Source organism: Phalacrocorax carbo, chromosome 5, assembly GCF_963921805.1.
Source record: "Phalacrocorax carbo chromosome 5, bPhaCar2.1, whole genome shotgun sequence".
Lineage (NCBI taxonomy): Eukaryota > Metazoa > Chordata > Aves > Suliformes > Phalacrocoracidae > Phalacrocorax > Phalacrocorax carbo.
This window is the reverse complement of record NC_087517.1, coordinates 70,653,376-70,671,056: the sequence shown is the minus strand read 5'-3', so window position 1 is coordinate 70,671,056 and position 17,681 is coordinate 70,653,376. Positions and strand designations below refer to the sequence as shown.

Sequence of the window (17,681 nt, the reverse complement as noted above, 5' to 3'; positions counted from 1 at the left end):
GCAGTCCCTGCTGATTGCTCGTGGGAGGGAGCCGGCGTCTGTTTTGCTGCTGGGCTGCGGTGCCGGTCAGGGAGAGGTGCCCCCTGTGTCCAGGGCCATCCCTCGTTGGGGACGGAGCCCCAGCACCCTGCACGCGTGTCCCCAGGGACTCCTGCGGGGTGGGGCGGGCATCCTCACAGCGACGTCCCCGGGGTGCCGATGGCAACGTCGTCGTAGTCTGTGTCCCCCGGTGGCTGTGCCGGGGGCTCCCTTGTGTCTCGTGGGGGACTTGTGGGGAGGCAGCTCCCACCTCAGGGGAGAGCAAAGGCCGGTGCCTTAGGGGGGCTGCTTCGTGTCCCTCGTGCCAGGCGCGGGCTGGGGTCTTGCCCCAGCCCCCCTGGACTTGCTGCCTGCTCCCTGCCCGCCACCGCAGCCCGGCCCCGCCGCAGGTGGCTCTGCAGGGCACCGGGCGGCCGTGGCCCCTCTTACCTGTGGGTGGGAGACGGCCCCAGCTGCTCTGTGCTCCCCCCTCGGAGACGTCCCCAGCGCCGGGAGCGGGGGGCTCTTGCGGCACGTCCGCGGCATCATCATAGCCGTCGTGGGGTCTGTGCTGGGCAGGGGAGTCTGGGACAGGCACGGGGGGACGGGGGTGAGGCGGAGGCCGTGGCAGGGGTCTGGCTGTGCCCCCCCCTCTCCGGCCACGCCGCTGGGGCTGTGCTGGTGGCGCCGGGGCTGCAGGCTCTGAGCCAGAGCCGCCCCGGGGGTTAATCAGCAGGGAAAGGTGATGCTTTGCTGCACGCAAAGGAGAGCCAGAGCTGAGCTGGGCTTACCCAGGAGAGGGGGGCCGTGTCCCCTCAGCTCCCCAGTGCCTGGCCGCGGCCCCTCTCTGCGGAGCTCCCCGCCATGCCTGTGCCTGCCCTGGCCCTACCTGGGGCTGCCTCGGGGTCTCTCTCCTCCGTGCTGTCCCCGGTGTAATACGGCAGCTTCTTCCCCGAGCCCTCCGAGAGGGAGCCTGGTGGGGCAGGACGGAGTGTTGGGGGCGAGCGGAGCCGGCACCATGGGCAGCACGGCCCCTCGCCGCAGAGCGGGGCCGCAGTGGGACCGGGGGACACCCCCGTGCCTCGGGGCCGGGCCAGCGCTGCACTACCGGGAGCCGGTGCTGCGGTGGGGCCGTGGGGCAGAGCCCCCACCGTCTGGGGAGAGCTGCCGGGCACGGCGGGGGGCTGCACCGACCTGAGCGACTGGGCACCTCCTGGTAGTCCGGCAGCACGGTGTAGTCCAGCTCCTCGTAGACGGCATCGGAGAGAGCGTCCGCGGCTCTGCCGAGGCCTGAAATGTGGGCAGCGCTCACGCAGGGCGTGAGGACGGAGGGTGGCAGCGGGGTCAGCCGCCGCCCGCCCATGGATCCACCCCACGGTGGAGGAGCCCCAGGACCCGCAAGCACTCACCTCGGCGCCCAGCACGGGCACGGTACGCCTGCACGGCCAGGGCGCCCAGGGCCAGGCACAGCAGCGTCCCCAGGAGCGCACACAGCACCGTGGACACCGGCACGGTCCCCACCGCTGCCGCCGGGCTGCTGGTGCTGGGGAGAGCTGGGGGGAGATGGGGCGGGGGCGTGAGGAGGGGGACTGCGGCCAGCCCGGCGCGGGGGGCTGCCGGCACGGGCAGAGCTACCTGTGCAAGTGGCACCGTCGGGGCAGCGGCTCCCCGGGGCCGGGGTGGGCGTCCCGCTTGTGCTGTCCGTGTCCTTGTCACAAGTGATGCGGGCGCCCCTGCCGTCGCTGCAATTCTGCAGGTGCCAGGGTGCCGAGGGGCAGCGCCAGAGCGATGCGGCCCCCTCCTTGCAGCCCACCCAGGCCAGCCAGGCAAGGGCAAGGGCGGGGGTGTCCTCCAGAGTCCCCGTCTCCCCGCAGCCCAGCTGCCGGCACACAGCGGCCGCAGTAGCGGAGGTGGTGCCTTCGGCGCAGACGCGGCCCCAGGTGTTGTTGTAGAACACCTCCAGGTGCCCGCTGCAGGGGCTGCCGCCACCCACCAGGCGCAGGGAGAGGTGCTCTGCGAGGGGGCGCAGAGGGGGGTCATGGCACGGCTGGGCCAGGCACCCCCCGGGGTCTGGTCCCCCTGTCCCCGAGCTGGGGCGCACAGCACTGACCTGAGCAGACGGCTCCCGCCCCGCCACCGCGCTGGCAGCCGTGCTGTGCCGAGGCCGGGCAATCCCAGAGAGACGCCTCGTTGCCGGCGCAGGCAGCGGCGTGCGGCCACAGCGGCCCCGTGCCGGGACCGACGGGAGGCGATGCGGGTGCCTCCAGCGCGGTTCCGCAGCCCAGCTGGCGGCAGACGACGGTGGCGTCCGCCAGGTCCCAGCTCTCCTGGCAGACGGTGGCCCAGGTGCCGTTGGCGTAGACCTCCACCCGCCCGGCGCAGCGCCCGGGGCCGCCCGCCAGCCTCACGCGCCGGCTGCCTGCGGGGCACGCAGGGGAGCGGGCTGGGGCGGCCGCTGGCGGTGCCGGCACCCCCCAGCCCTTCCCGGGACACTCACCTGAGCAGACGATGACCACGTCGTCGCGGCTGCCGGTCGGCGTGGCGGCCGTGCGCGAGACGTTGCACTGGGCCAGGTTGTCCTCGGTGCCGGCACAGCGCAGCCCTTGCGGCCCTGCCGCGCCCGAGCCCGCCACGGCGTAGACCTTCTCCGGCGCGCCGCAGCCCAGCTGCCGGCACACCACGCTGGCACCGCGGGCATCCCAGAGCCCCGCCGGCATGCGGGCCCAGGCCCCGGGGCTGGCGGAGACCTCCAGCCGCCCGTCGCACCGGCTCTCCCCCTCCACCAGCCGCAGGGGCTCCACAGTGCCTGCAACGTCCCCGAGTGTGCCGAGGGGCCGCAGCACCAGCACCGTCGGGGCCCTGACGGGGTGGCGGGACCCTGCTTCAGCCCTCCCCTCTCCCCAGCATGGCCCTGTGCCCTCCGCGCCCAGCTCTTAGGGGTCCCAAGAGGCCTGTGAGGGATTTTGCGGCGGGTGCCATACCGACCTGAGCAGTTGATGGTGGCGGCGAGGCCGGCGGGGCAGGGGGGCTCCCCCAGCACCGTGGTGGGGCACTCGCCTGGGTGCCGCTCAGTCCCGCTGCAGCGGAAGGTGTCCTGCCACAGCGGCCCGTCCCCGCTGCCGAGGGAGCCTCCCTGGGGCACGGCGGTGGCGGCGGCGGTGCCGCAGCCGAGGTGGTGGCAGAGGACGTGGGTGTCGGGCAGGTCCCAGCCGGTGGCGCAGACGGACCCCCACGCGCCCCCCACCTCCACCTCCACCCGCCCGGAGCAGCCCGAGCTGCTGTTCGCCAGACGGAAACGCGTGTAGGCTGCAGAAGACAGAACGTTGTGGGGGGGCGACGGTGCGGGGACGCCCCCCAACACCCCCCGGCATCCCCCTGCTTACGGGAGCAGATGATGGCGGCGTGGCCGCTGCAGCCCTGTGCGTGGAGCGGCCGCCGGGCACAGGCGGCGAGGAAGGGCTCGGTGCCCGTGCACTCAAACCCCTCCTGCCAGAGCGACCCCGTTCCCTCCTGAAAGCGGCCGGTGCCGGGGACGGCCAGCACCGCGCCACAGCCCAGCTCCCGGCAGACCACCTGGGCCGCCTTGATGTCCACGTGGTCCTCGCAGACGCTGCTCCACGTTCGGCCCTGCCGCACCTCCAGCCGCCCGGCACAGGCGCTGTCGCCGCCGACCAGCCGGGCAAACCCCGCTGGGAGAGACATGGGGGTCAACGGTCAGGGATGTGCCGGGATGGGTGTGACCCCCCCCGCCCCCACCGCACGGCTCCTACTTTGGCAGGTGACAGCGACGTCGTAGTTGTGATTGGCGCTGTAGGGTCCCCAGCCACGGATTTCGCAGTCCCATATGGCTGTTTCTTTCCCACGGCAGTCAGGCCAGACCAGGCTGACGGGACCGGACCCTTCGCCGAAGCTTGTGCTGGCGAAATCTGCACCGATGGCAGATCCACAGCCCAGCTGCTGGCACACCACCTTGGCATCTTCCTTGTCCCAGTTGCCGTCCGCCACCGATCCCCATTGGCCCCGCAGCTTCACCTCCACCCTCCCGGCGCAGGGACCTCCGCCGCCCACCAGCCGCAGCTCCACCGCCTCTGCACGGGGGCACCAGCACGGCCTCAGCCCTGCCGGGGGATGCCCCGGCACACTGTGGTTGTCCCAGCACCGCCAGCACCCCCAGCTCACCTGCACAGGTCACCCCGATGTCCCACTCATGGCCGCAATAGTGCTGTCCCCAGCCTAAATGTAAACAGTCCTCCAGCTTCTCTTCACCGCCCCTGCACCAGGGCTGGAGCCAAATCCGGCCGGTGCCCTGCCCGAATGGGGCGTAGGGGGACGCCTTTGCCACCGCACCACAGCCCAGCTGCCGGCACACCACGCTGCCCCAGTTGCCATGAGCAACATAGTCGTAGACGCAGACGGAGCCCCACTCGCCGTCGTGCTTGACCTCCACCCTCCCGGCGCAGCGCCCGCCGCCGCCCACCAGCCGCAGCTCCTCGGCGCCTGCGGTGAGGAGGGTGCCGAGGCTGGGCGAGGGCTGGGGGGTGGTGTGTGCCCCCACGGCTGCCCCCGTGCCTTGGAGCTCAGCCCGGCACAGCTGCACGCACAAGAGCAGCCCCAACGCCCCGATGGGCACCATGCTGCCGTCCCGGACCCCCCGGCGCGGGGCGGCTCATATATAGGCAGCCCCACAGCTGGGAGCCAATGGGGGCGGCAGCACCTTTTGAGACGTTATCAGGCGGGTTATCTCCCGGCTGGCGGGGCCCCGGCCTCCAATAACGTGCTCTGTGCCCAAATATGAGGCTCAGCTCCGCTTCTGGCGTCACACTCCTCCCCACGGAGGGTCGGCGCCCAGGTGCCCCCGAGGGGAGCCAGCCCCCCCGCGAGGCACCTGCCACCGGCATGAGGCGCGGGGGCCCTTCCCACCCGTGTGCCCCCGCGGGGCTGTCCCTGCTGCCAGAGCTGCGGCAAGAGCCCAGTCCTGATGGCGACAGGGCTCGCCCCAAAACTCCAGCAAAGGCTCCACGGGGCCGCCCTCGGCGCCGGCACGGGGCAAAGGCCAAAGAGCCCGGCACGCCGGCACCCGTCCTTGGGGTGCCGCCCTCCCCGCGGGTGCCTGGAGACCCCAGCGGGGCACCGAGGCGAAAGGCGGCGCCAGGCTGAGCGCCGCGGCCGCAGGCGGCGCATCCCCGGCACCTCGCGCAGGCCGGCGGCACATGGCGGTGCTGCCCGCACTGCCTGCAGGTGTGCCCCCGCGCTCGCCTCGCGGCGCCGGCAGGAAGGAGGCGGTTTCCCCCAAAGCGGGGCCCTGCCCTCGGCATCGACCGCACGCGGCTCCCCGGCCACCTGCAGCGCTACCGACAGCGCCGTGCTTTGGCGCGCCAGCACCTCCCGCGGTGACGCCACCGAGGGGGCACGGAGCCGACCCGGTGCCGGGGGGAGGGGATCGCGCCCGGCTAAGCCGGGACCAAGCGCCCGCAAGAAGCGGCGGGCGCGGGGGCTGGAAGGGAGCCGGAGCGGCCGCCAGGGCTCGGCCGCGTGCGAGGATGAGGAGGGGGCCGAGCCTGGCACGGGCGCGGGCCCTGGCGGGCTCTGCCAGGGCTGGGCGGCGCTGGCGGCCGCGGCCCGGCCGGCGGTGGGACACGGAGCAGGGCGAGGAGGAGGCGTCGTGGCAGGCGGCTGTGCGTGGAAAGGCTGCAGATGTGCAAGCCCGGGCAAAGGCGCCCAAAGGCGCGGTGACGGCCCCGAGTGGTGGCGGCGGCGGGAGGGCCCAGCGAGCTGCTGGAGGCCGGCGCGGCGGCAGCCGGAGACGCAGGCGGCCGCGGGGGCCGCGCGCGGTGGCGGCCGTTGGCGGCATGGCGGGCGCACGGGGGGAACGGCCTCCTCCCTGCGGGGGCTGCGGGGGCACGCCTGCAGGCAGCGTGGGCAGCAGCGCCACGTGCCGCCAGCCTCCGCGAGGGGCCGGGGACCCGCCACCTGCCAAGGGCCCCGTCCCACCCCGGGACGGCTCGTGGGGCCGACCCCGACGTCGGCGTCACCCGCGATGTTCATGTCCCAACCAAGGAGGGTCGGCAACTGCCGCCGCCGCCGCCGCCGCCTTGGGCTGTACGTACACATGGCCTGGGGAGGCCCTGAGCGGTGAAACAAGTGTCCCGTTGGTGTGTCGGGCGCGCGGTCGGGCTGGTTAGGGGCTCCTTGGGAGCGCGGCCGTGCTTGGGGCTGACTCTGCTTCTCGTCGGCGCAGAGGACAAGCAGAAATAGAGAAAGCACGTGGTCCAGGAGTTCCTCCGGTACCAAGAAGTGGGCTCCTCTCTCGGGGAGAACCTGTCCATCAGCAGCCCCTGCACCCGCCTGACCATCGTCAGGAAGGCTCGGAGCAAGCTGGGAGGTGAGCATGAAGCTGCAGGTGGTGTAAATAAGTCAAGGGTTAAACCTGCAGCGTGAGCCGTTATTAACCTAAACCCACATCCTGAGAAATAGAGGCGACTCAGGGAGGCAGCTCGTGAAAGGAATTCAAGGGTCACGGGCTGAGAAACTTCAAGGACCGACACGAGAAGGAACCATCGTCCCGCAAGGAAGCTGGAGGGATGCCACAGCCATGAAACGATGAGAGCAGTGAGAGTGACAGGAGCTGGGGGAAAAGGGATTCCGGCGGGGGGAGATTGCGCTCAGCGGCTCCTCCGAGGGAGGGAAGAAGTACGTCCGCCCCCCTCCCCCCCAGCGCCTCTTGGTCATGCGCAGTGAAGTCGGATCACACTGTAATTTTAAATCTAAGGCGAGAAGATGGAGACCAACGGCAGAAGAGGATGCTCAGCCCGGTCAATGGTTATGTATTAGAGAGGGTGGTGTGTTAACTGTCACATGTAAATGTCACAGATGGCCTCCCGTAGGTGTGCGTGCCAGGAGGAGAGGTCCCCCACGCACCCGGCGCCGAGTGGCGTCATGCCGGCTCTTTAATACAGCCGGTGGTCAGGAGCTTTATCCCTGGGTTTCAGGGACAGTCTGGGGACCCTGGCGGGACTCTGCTTCTGAGGCTGCTGGGAGCTAGAGGATCTAGAGGTCTGCGGCGCCACCGAGGGCTTTTTGGGGAGATCCTCTGATCCCCTGAGCCGGTGAGTTCGAAGGAAGAGCCCTGGCATTTATGAAGGCGTTACTTTGGGGCTGGAGGGTTCGAGTCCCACCTGGCACCGGTCGGTGAGTCGCAGCCTTAAAAAGGGTCCGGTTTGGCGTCCCGGCAGGGCATCGGGATTAAGCGCTGGCTGGCGTGAGTGCCTCACGTGCCAGCCAAAGGTCTTCCCTGCCGAGGGAAGGCTTGCGTGCACGCTGTTACGGGCCGGCCGGAGTGCCGGCCGTAAGGGTAAGGGAAGGCTTGTTGGCACCAAGTGCCAGCGTAAGGGCTTGTCTGCACCCAGTGACAGCCATAGGGGGTGGGGGGGTGGGGGGGTGCGCGCGCGAGCTGAGCGTGCTGTGCTTTGTGCTTTGTGGCGATCGGTCGATCCAGGGGGTTATCAACCAAATGAATATCAAAACTAGAGGAGCGGCATGTTCAGCGTTAAATGCCTGCAGGGGTAAACTGAGTCAAGAGAATATGGGTATTATTGGGGCCGGAGGGAAAAAGGGGGTAAGGCCTTTCTTCCAGCCAAGCGAGTGTGGAATGGGACGTGCAGTTCTGTGCTCACAAACGTTTATAGGTTCCCGACTGCCCGACGCCTCTGTTGGGAAGGGATGTACTTAGCAAACGAAACGCCCAAACTGTTTTTGAGCAAGGCAATGTGGAGGTGCAGCTAGCGGAAGAAAAAGCCCTGGAAGCGCAGGTGTTTGTGTTACAGGAAGAAGTGCAAGAGACTCCGGTACATGAAATAACTCCGGCAGACGCACGGAGTGCGGGAACCCCCCCGGCCGGGGCCTCCGGGATCCCAGGACGACCTGGCGCTGCTGAGCCCGTAAGCATCACATTGGACCCTGGAGCGCAGCCGGTAAGACGAAAACAACGCCCTACTAAACTAGAAGGGAGAAAGGGTTTAGAACCCCTACTAGGGAAGTGGGGTTGAACTGCTGAAGGCAGAGAAGGGCAGGGAAGGCTGGTGGATGAGAGGAGAGGATCGAGCAGGAGCACCTTCAAGCGTGAAGAGAGAGGTGATGGACAAAGACCATAGAGGGACACGTTAGCGGGTGGAAGCTCTTCTGGACAATGCTAAGGTCCACACCTGAAGTGCAGGGATGGGAAATAGAGCTAAGGGTCGTACCAAGAGGTGTGAAATCTGCCAGCAAACCAGTCCTTGAAGCCAAGCTAGTCGTCCACTTGGGAAAACCAAGAGAGGAAATACTCGTGGCGGTGGCTGGCAAACAGGCTTTTGAGAAGTCCCCAGGCAGAGTGGGCATCGGTGTTTCTTGGTAGGGGTGGGAACGTTTTGTGGATGGGCAGAGAAGCCTTTCCCTGTCGCACCAATGGGGCTAGAGAAGTAGGTGAAGGCTTATTGCTAGAAATAATCCCCCGTTGTGGGATTCCGACGGGAACGTCCTCCGAGTGAGGAGCCCGCCTTGTGACAAAACGCCTTCAGTCGCCTGTAAGAACATGAGAAATACAGTGGGATTTACGTCCGCTGCGGAGGCTGCAGCTTCGTGGGAAAGCGGAAAGAATGACTCAAAGAACGGGAAGGCGGCAAAGGGAATAAAACCTGTCAGGAGGCAGAGTTAAAATGGCCAGCTGCTCTCCCGTTAGCGTTGCTGAGGGCAAGGACGGCACCGAGGGGCAGAGGAGAGTCAGGCCTTTTGAAACGGTGTGTGGGAGGCCTGCTGAAAGCATAAATCATCAGCCAGGGTCTCTAGCATGACTAGGGACACAGTATCTTAGAGAAGACGTGATTCCTCTCGGGAAGGCGTTGTCTTCTCTTAACAGGTATCTACAGCTGAGAACACCTTTAGGCTTGGGTACTGCCTAAGGTATGCGGGAATTTCAGGCAGGAGAGGGGCTCTGTCTAAGGCCTTGGAAGGACCAGCCTCTGAAAGAGCATTGGAAAGGAGCCTCTCAAGTCCTCCTGACTACATGTACGGCCGCCCGGCTTGACGGAGTAGGGCCGCGGATCCGTCACACAGGCATTAAGAAAGGACTCCCTGTTGGGATAAGTGGGCCGTGGGGAAACGGAACGAAAGGCCTTTGTGGCTGAGAGTTAAAAGGGACAGTTTGTGGATTGTCCCTGGGGTCAGGGCATCGCTCATGCGGATTTCGCTTGCGCACAAGGCATAGCCCTACGTGGAGTTACGGCAATTCTGTTTATGGCTTTGATGAAGGTCTAAATAGTGTGAAATTTCTAAATGCAAATACCTCCTCTCCAAAATTCTCATGACTGTCATGACGGTAGCAGAAAGGGGAGGATTAGAGGCCAATTTGTTCTTCAGACTAGCTCAGGGTTTTGCAAGGTTACAAAACATCTCAAGTATTTCTGCTCGTCTACCCATCCCGCACTCAAGTAGCAAGTCAATAGAAGGGGGCATTTTGACTCTGCAGGAGATGCCTTTAGTAAATGCCCGTATCCTACAATCGACCTGATCTTCGTCTCGTTTTCCCGATGGAACCACAATCCAGTGGGAAGTGGCTAAATACTGCGCTGGGAATGCCCTTGCTGCCGGCACAGGACACTGTCCTTTGCCATTCCGAACCATCGGATACGTCAGGGGCGTTGACACGGTGCCCGCTGGGGAAAAGAATCGCGTTACCCCTCAGTGACGGGGAAAACTCAACAGAGAGGTAAAGGTAGGCCCGTGGCACGGCCCGTCAACAGCGGCGGGGGCGGGATGGGCGACGGGCTCGATGTCAGCCCCCGCGATGGTGGCTTGGGAGAGCCCAGCGTTGCTCAGAGCAAACCGACCGTGGCGGGTGGGTAGTTTGGGTGACGCCACGGCACGAGGTTGGCGTGTGGCGAATAGGCAGGTGCAAGCAACCAGTGACCTGCCCGCACCACAGGGTTTGGCCTTTGGTCTGTTACCGGCCGAGGAAAGGGGCCTACGCGGGTGTTTGGAACTGGATAAGGAGCATTGCGGTATTCACATTGCCAGTGTGACGGAAGATGTAAATAAACAGCTTTGCCAAATCTAAGAGTGGTTACTGTGAGTGTGCCGCTAGTCGCTGTAACGCTAACTGAGCGCACGCAGCAGGGCTGCTGAGGCCCGTCTGTGTCGGAAACGTACGGGTAGATTAGGTGCGATGGTTATGGATTAGAGAGGGCGGTGTGTTAACCGTCACGTAGGAACGTCACCACTGGACGCCAGTAGGCGCGCGTGCCGGGAGGAGAGATCCCCCGTGCACCCGGCGCCGGAGAGAGTCCTGCCGCCCGGCGTGAAGGAGTTCTATTCTCGGCTGGACAACCCCAGCAGTAACGCTCGCGATCCTTTGCGTCCCCCAAGGCGCGGAGGTCCCAGCCGCGGAGACCTGCCGCGAGCTGGTGGCGAGCGCTGCTCGGGGGCAGGTTGTGCGCCGGCGTCGAAGCCGGGAGCTCCCAGGTGCGGTGAGGAGTGCCCGTGCCCGCCGGGCTCCGTCCCCCTGCAGCTCCGGTGCCTCTGGAGCCAGCGCGCGTCCCCGTCCCCTCGCAGAGCGGCGGCAGGAGGAGCTGCACCCCCGCCTCTCCCCGCTCTGCGGCACCCGGGCAGCCGCCTGCGGGTGCTCCGGTAAGAGACGGGCGCTGGGCGCTGAGCCAAAGGCGGGCGCTCCCGCCTTTACGAGAGGTCCTTGCCAGAAGCGGAGCCATTTCTAGCCCAGGGCTCGGTGCTGCTGAAGGCGGGAGGAAGCCGCCCTGGCTCTGGCTGTGCCCCATGCGTGGGGGGAGAGGGGAGGAGGTCCTGCCTGCATGTGCTGGGGGTCGGGGCAGAGCCGGGCCGGCCCTTCCCGCTCCCAGTGCCCCCCGCGTGTCGCCGGGAACAGTTGTGTGGCTGTTGGCCGGTGGCAAATGAAGGCCCTGGGGCCAGTGCCAGGAATCCCCCTGTGCCCTTCCCCGTGCTCCCCCCGTCCCCGTCCCCGCCGTGGCCACCAAATGTGTCTGTGGGTGAGGGTCCCGCCCCGCGGGGTGGCTCATGTACCCGGGAGCGAGGTGCCAGCCCTGCAAGTGAGCCTGCAGCCAGTTTGGGGTTTTATAGACAAACACAGAAATTCAGAGTGAACTAAAAAAAGCAGCAGTCCCTGCTGGATGCTCGTGGGAGGGAGCCGGCGTCTGTTTTGCTGCTGGGCTGCGGTGCCGGTCAGGGAGAGGTGCCCCCTGTGTCCAGGGCCATCCCTCGTTGGGGACGGAGCCCCAGCACCCTGCACGCGTGTCCCCAGGGACTCCTGCGGGGTGGGGCGGGCATCCTCACAGCGACGTCCCCGGGGTGCCGATGGCAACGTCGTCGTAGTCTGTGTCCCCCGGTGGCTGTGCCGGGGGCTCCCTTGTGTCTCGTGGGGGACTTGTGGGGAGGCAGCTCCCACCTTAGGGGAGAGCAAAGGCCGGTGCCTTAGGGGGGCTGCTTCGTGTCCCTCGTGCCAGGCGCGGGCTGGGGTCTTGCCCCAGCCCCCCTGGACTTGCTGCCTGCTCCCTGCCCGCCACCGCAGCCCGGCCCCGCCGCAGGTGGCTCTGCAGGGCACCGGGCGGCCGTGGCCCCTCTTACCTGTGGGTGGGAGACGGCCCCAGCTGCTCTGTGCTCCCCCCTCGGAGACGTCCCCAGCGCCGGGAGCGGGGGGCTCTTGTGGCACGTCCGCAGCATCATCATAGCCGTTGTGGGGTCTGTGCTGGGCAGGGGAGTCTGGGACAGGCACGGGGGGACGGGGGTGAGGCGGAGGCCGTGGCAGGGGTCTGGCTGTGCCCCCCCCTCTCCGGCCACGCCGCTGGGGCTGTGCTGGTGGCGCCGGGGCTGCAGGCTCTGAGCCAGAGCCGCCCCGGGGGTTAATCAGCAGGGAAAGGTGATGCTTTGCTGCACGCAAAGGAGAGCCAGAGCTGAGCTGGGCTTGCCCAGGAGAGGGGGGCCGTGTCCCCTGAGCTCCCCAGTGTCTGGCCGCGGCCCCTCTCTGCGGGGCTCCCCACCATGCCTGTGCCTGCCCTGGCCCTACCTGAGGCTGCCTCAGGGTCTCTCTCCTCCGTGCTGTCCCCGGTGTAATACGGCAGCTTCTTCCCCGAGCCCTCCGAGAGGGAGCCTGGTGGGGCAGGACGGAGTGTTGGGGGCGAGCGGAGCCGGCACCATGGGCAGCACGGCCCCTCGCCGCAGAGCGGGGCCGCAGTGGGACCGGGGGACACCCCCGTGCCTCGGGGCCGGGCCAGCGCTGCACTACCGGGAGCCGGTGCTGCGGTGGGGCCGTGGGGCAGAGCCCCCACCGTCTGGGGAGAGCTGCCGGGCACGGCGGGGGGCTGCACCGACCTGAGCGACTGGGCACCTCCTGGTAGTCCGGCAGCACGGTGTAGTCCAGCTCCTCGTAGACGGCATCGGAGAGAGCGTCCGCGGCTCTGCCGAGGCCTGAAATGTGGGGAGCGCTCACGCAGGGCGTGAGGACGGAGGGTGGCAGCGGGGTCAGCCGCCGCCCGCCCATGGATCCACCCCACGGTGGAGGAGCCCCAGGACCCGCAAGCACTCACCTCGGCGCCCAGCACGGGCACGGTATGCCTGCACGGCCAGGGCGCCCAGGGCCAGGCACAGCAGCGTCCCCAGGAGCGCACACAGCACCGTGGACACCGGCACGGTCCCCACCGCTGCCGCCGGGCTGCTGGTGCTGGGGAGAGCTGGGGGGAGATGGGGCGGGGGCGTGAGGAGGGGGACTGCGGCCAGCCCGGCGCGGGGGGCTGCCGGCACGGGCAGAGCTACCTGTGCAAGTGGCACCGTCGGGGCAGCGGCTCCCCGGGGCCGGGGTGGGCGTCCCGCTTGTGCTGTCCGTGTCCTTGTCACAAGTGATGCGGGCGCCCCTGCCGTCGCTGCAATTCTGCAGGTGCCAGGGTGCCGAGGGGCAGCGCCAGAGCGATGCGGCCCCCTCCTTGCAGCCCACCCAGGCCAGCCAGGCAAGGGCAAGGGCGCGGGTGTCCTCCAGAGTCCCCGTCTCCCCGCAGCCCAGCTGCCGGCACACAGCGGCCGCAGTAGCGGAGGTGGTGCCTTCGGCGCAGACGCGGCCCCAGGTTTTGTTGTAGAACACCTCCAGGTGCCCGCTGCAGGGGCTGCCGCCGCCCACCAGGCGCAGGGAGAGGTGCTCTGCGAGGGGGCGCAGAGGGGGGTCATGGCACGGCTGGGCCAGGCACCCCCCGGGGTCTGGTCCCCCTGTCCCCGAGCTGGGGCGCACAGCACTGACCTGAGCAGACGGCTCCCGCCCCGCCACCGCGCTGGCAGCCGTGCTGTGCCGAGGCCGGGCAATCCCAGAGAGACGCCTCGTTGCCGGCACAGGCAGCGGCGTGCGGCCACAGCGGCCCCGTGCCGGGACCGACGGGAGGCGATGCGGGTGCCTCCAGCGCGGTTCCGCAGCCCAGCTGGCGGCAGACGACGGTGGCGTCCGCCAGGTCCCAGCTCTCCTGGCAGACGGTGGCCCAGGTGCCGTTGGCGTAGACCTCCACCCGCCCGGCGCAGCGCCCGGGGCCGCCCGCCAGCCTCACGCGCCGGCTGCCTGCGGGGCACGCAGGGGAGTGGGCTGGGGCGGCCGCTGGCGGTGCCGGCACCCCCCAGCCCTTCCCGGGACACTCACCTGAGCAGACGACGACCACCTCGTCGCGGCTGCCGGTCGGCGTGGCGGCCGTGCGCGAGACGTTGCACTGGGCCAGGTTGTCCTCGGTGCCGGCACAGCGCAGCCCTTGCGGCCCTGCCGCGCCCGAGCCCGCCACGGCGTAGACCTTCTCCGGCGCGCCGCAGCCCAGCTGCCGGCACACCACGCTGGCACCGCGGGCATCCCAGAGCCCCGCCGGCATGCGGGCCCAGGCCCCGGGGCTGGCGGAGACCTCCAGCCGCCCGTCGCACCGGCTCTCCCCCTCCACCAGCCGCAGGGGCTCCACAGTGCCTGCAACGTCCCCGAGTGTGCCGAGGGGCCGCAGCACCAGCACCGTCGGGGCCCTGACGGGGTGGCGGGACCCTGCTTCAGCCCTCCCCTCTCCCCAGCATGGCCCTGTGCCCTCCGCGCCCAGCTCTTAGGGGTCCCAAGAGGCCTGTGAGGGATTTTGCGGCGGGTGCCATACCGACCTGAGCAGTTGATGGTGGCGGCGAGGCCGGCGGGGCAGGGGGGCTCCCCCAGCACCGTGGTGGGGCACTCGCCTGGGTGCCGCTCGGTCCCGCTGCAGCGGAAGGTGTCCTGCCACAGCGGCCCGTCCCCGCTGCCGAGGGAGCCTCCCTGGGGCACGGCGGTGGCGGCGGCGGTGCCGCAGCCGAGGTGGTGGCAGAGGATGTGGGTGTCGGGCAGTTCCCAGCCGGTGGCGCAGACGGACCCCCACGTGCCCCCCACCTCCACCTCCACCCGCCCGGAGCAGCCCGAGCTGCTGTTCGCCAGACGGAAACGCGTGTAGGCTGCAGAAGACAGAACGTTGTGGGGGGCGACGGTGCGGGGACGCCCCCCAACACCCCCCGGCATCCCCCTGCTTACGGGAGCAGATGATGGCGGCGTGGCCGCTGCAGCCCTGTGCGTGGAGCGGCCGCCGGGCACAGGCGGCGAGGAAGGGCTCGGTGCCCGTGCACTCAAACCCCTCCTGCCAGAGCGACCCCGTTCCCTCCTGAAAGCGGCCGGTGCCGGGGACGGCCAGCACCGCGCCGCAGCCCAGCTCCCGGCAGACCACCTGGGCCGCCTTGATGTCCACGTGGTCCTCGCAGACGCTGCTCCACGTTCGGCCCTGCCGCACCTCCAGCCGCCCGGCACAGGCGCTGTCGCCGCCGACCAGCCGGGCAAACCCCGCTGGGAGAGACATGGGGGTCAACGGTCAGGGATGTGCCGGGATGGGTGTGCCCCCCCCCACCGCACGGCTCCTACTTTGGCAGGTGACGGCAACGTCGTATTCGTGAAAGAGTCTGTAGGGTCCCCAGCCACGGATGTCACATTCCCAGAGGAATTTCTCATTGCCATGGCAGTTGGTCCAGACAAGGCTGACGGGACCAGATCCTTGGCCGAAGCTTGTGCTGGCAAAATCTGCACCGATGGCTGATCCACAGCCCAGCTGCTGGCACACCACCTTGGCATCTTTGATGTCCCACTTGTGGTCCAACACCGATCCCCATTGGCCCCGCAGCTTCACCTCCACCCTCCCGGCGCAGGGACCTCCGCCGCCCACCAGCCGCAGCTCCACCGCCTCTGCACGGGGGCACCAGCACGGCCTCAGCCCTGCCGGGGGATGCCCCGGCACACTGTGGCTGTCCCAGCACCGCCAGCACCCCCAGCTCACCTGCACAGGTCACCCCGATGTCCCACTCATGGCCGCAATAGTGCTGTCCCCAGCCAAAATGGTAACAGTCCTCCAGCTTCTCTTCACCGCCCCAGCACCAGGGCTGGAGCCAAATCCGGCCGGTGCCCTGCCCGAATGGGGCGTAGGGGGACGCCTTGACCACCGCACCACAGCCCAGCTGCCGGCACACCACGGTGCCCCAGTCGCCATGAGGAATATAGTCGTAGGTGCAGACGGAGCCCCACTCGCCGTCGTGCTTGACCTCCACCCTCCCGGCGCAGCGCCCGCCGCCGCCCACCAGCCGCAGCTCCTCGGCGCCTGCGGTGAGGAGGGTGCCGAGGCCGGGCGAGGGCTGGGGGGTGGTGTGTGCCCCCACGGCTGCCCCCGTGCCTTGGAGCTCAGCCCGGCACAGCTGCACGCACAAGAGCAGCCCCAACGCCCCGATGGGCACCATGCTGCCGTCCCGGACCCCCCGGCGCGGGGCGGCTCATATATAGGCAGCCCCACAGCTGGGAGCCAATGGGGGCGGCAGCACCTTTTGAGACGTTATCAGGCGGGTTATCTCCCGGCTGGCGGGGCCCCGGCCTCCAATAACGTGCTCTGTGCCCAAATATGAGGCTCAGCTCCGCTTCTGGCGTCACACTCCTCCCCACGGAGGGTCGGCGCCCAGGTGCCCCCGAGGGGAGCCAGCCCCCCCGCGAGGCACCTGCCACCGGCATGAGGCGTGGGGGACCTTCCCACCCGTGTGCCCCCGCGGGGCTGTCCCTGCTGCCAGAGCCGCGGCAAGAGCCCAGTCCTGATGGCGACAGGGCTCGCCCCAAAACTCCAGCAAAGGCTCCACGGGGCCGCCCTCGGCGCCGGCACGGGGCAAAGGCCAAAGAGCCCGGCACGCCGGCACCCGTCCTTGGGGTGCCGCCCTCCCCGCGGGTGCCTGGAGACCCCAGCGGGGCACCGAGGCGAAAGGCGGCGCCAGGCTGAGCGCCGCGGCCGCAGGCGGCGCATCCCCGGCACCTCGCGCAGGCCGGCGGCACATGGCGGTGCTGCCCGCACTGCCTGCAGGTGTGCCCCCGCGCTCGCCTCGCGGCGCCGGCAGGAAGGAGGCGGTTTCCCCCAAAGCGGGGACCTGCCCTCGGCATCGACCGCACGCGGCTCCCCGGCCACCTGCAGCGCTACCGACAGCGCCGTGCTTTGGCGCGCCGGCACCTCCCGCGGTGACGCCGCCGAGGGGGCACGGAGCCGACCCGGTGCCGGGGGGAGGGGATCGCGCCCGGCTAAGCCGGGACCAAGCGCCCGCAAGAAGTGGCAGGCGCGGGGGCTGGAAGGGAGCCGGAGCGGCCGCCAGGGCTCGGCCGCGTGCGAGGATGAGGAGGGGGCCGAGCCTGGCACGGGCGCGGGCCCTGGCGGGCTCTGCCAGGGCTGGGCGGCGCTGGCGGCCGCGGCCCGGCCGGCGGTGGGACACGGAGCAGGGCGAGGAGGAGGCGTCGTGGCAGGCGGCTGTGCGTGGAAAGGCTGCAGATGTGCAAGCCCGGGCAAAGGCGCCCAAAGGCGCGGTGACGGCCCCGAGTGGTGGCGGCGGCGGGAGGGCCCAGCGAGCTGCCGGAGGCCGGCGCGGCGGCAGCCGGAGACGCAGGCGGCCGCGGGGGCCGCGCGCGGTGGCGGCCGTTGGCGGCATGGCGGGCGCGCGGGGGGAACGGCCTCCTCCCTGCGGGGGCTGCGGGGGCACGCCTGCAGGCAGCGTGGGCAGCAGCGCCACGTGCCGCCAGCCTCCGCGAGGGGCCGGGGACCCGCCACCTGCCAAGGGCCCCGTCCCACCCCGGGACGGCTCGTGGGGCCGACCCCGACGTCGGCGTCACCCGCGACGTTCATGTCCCAACCAAGGAGGGTCGGCAACTGCCGCCGCCGCCGCCGCCGCCTTGGGCTGTACGTACACATGGCCTGGGGAGGCCCTGAGCGGTGAAACAAGTGTCCCGTTGGTGTGTCGGGCGCGCGGTCGGGCTGGTTAGGGGCTCCTTGGGAGCGCGGCCGTGCTTGGGGCTGACTCTGCTTCTCGTCGGCGCAGAGGACAAGCAGAAATAGAGAAAGCACGTGGTCCAGGAGTTCCTCCGGTACCAAGAAGTGGACTCCTCTCTCGGGGAGAACCTGTCCATCAGCAGCCCCTGCACCCGCCTGACCATCGTCAGGAAGGCTCGGAGCAAGCTGGGAGGTGAGCATGAAGCTGCAGGTGGTGTAAATAAGTCAAGGGTTAAACCTGCAGCGTGAGCCGTTATTAACCTAAACCCACATCCTGAGAAATAGAGGCGACTCAGGGAGGCA

General features: G+C 69.0%; 2 protein-coding genes across 2 annotated transcripts; both read right to left on the bottom strand.

Moving 5' to 3' along the window:
• Window positions 1-29: 29 nt before the first annotated feature.
• LOC135313654 (antigen WC1.1-like) lies at window positions 30-4,651 on the bottom strand. The gene is made up of 12 exons (XM_064453288.1): window positions 4,198-4,651; window positions 3,789-4,106; window positions 3,402-3,707; window positions 3,004-3,324; window positions 2,516-2,824; window positions 2,129-2,437; window positions 1,773-2,031; window positions 1,424-1,729; window positions 1,213-1,298; window positions 908-991; window positions 469-603; window positions 30-289 (listed from the first exon to the last, which is right to left on the bottom strand). The coding sequence occupies exons 1-12, from the start codon at window positions 4,649-4,651 to the stop codon at window positions 174-176; spliced, it is 3,003 nt and encodes a 1,000-aa protein (XP_064309358.1). The 3' UTR covers window positions 30-173.
• A 6,700-nt stretch (window positions 4,652-11,351) lies between these two features.
• On the bottom strand, window positions 11,352-15,822 carry LOC135313653 (deleted in malignant brain tumors 1 protein-like). Its single transcript, XM_064453287.1, has 12 exons — window positions 15,369-15,822; window positions 14,960-15,277; window positions 14,579-14,884; window positions 14,182-14,502; window positions 13,694-14,002; window positions 13,307-13,615; window positions 12,832-13,209; window positions 12,606-12,749; window positions 12,391-12,486; window positions 12,086-12,169; window positions 11,647-11,781; window positions 11,352-11,467 (listed from the first exon to the last, which is right to left on the bottom strand). Exons 1-12 carry the CDS (start codon window positions 15,820-15,822, stop codon window positions 11,352-11,354), a joined length of 2,970 nt encoding a protein of 989 aa, XP_064309357.1.
• Window positions 15,823-17,681: the final 1,859 nt, after the last annotated feature.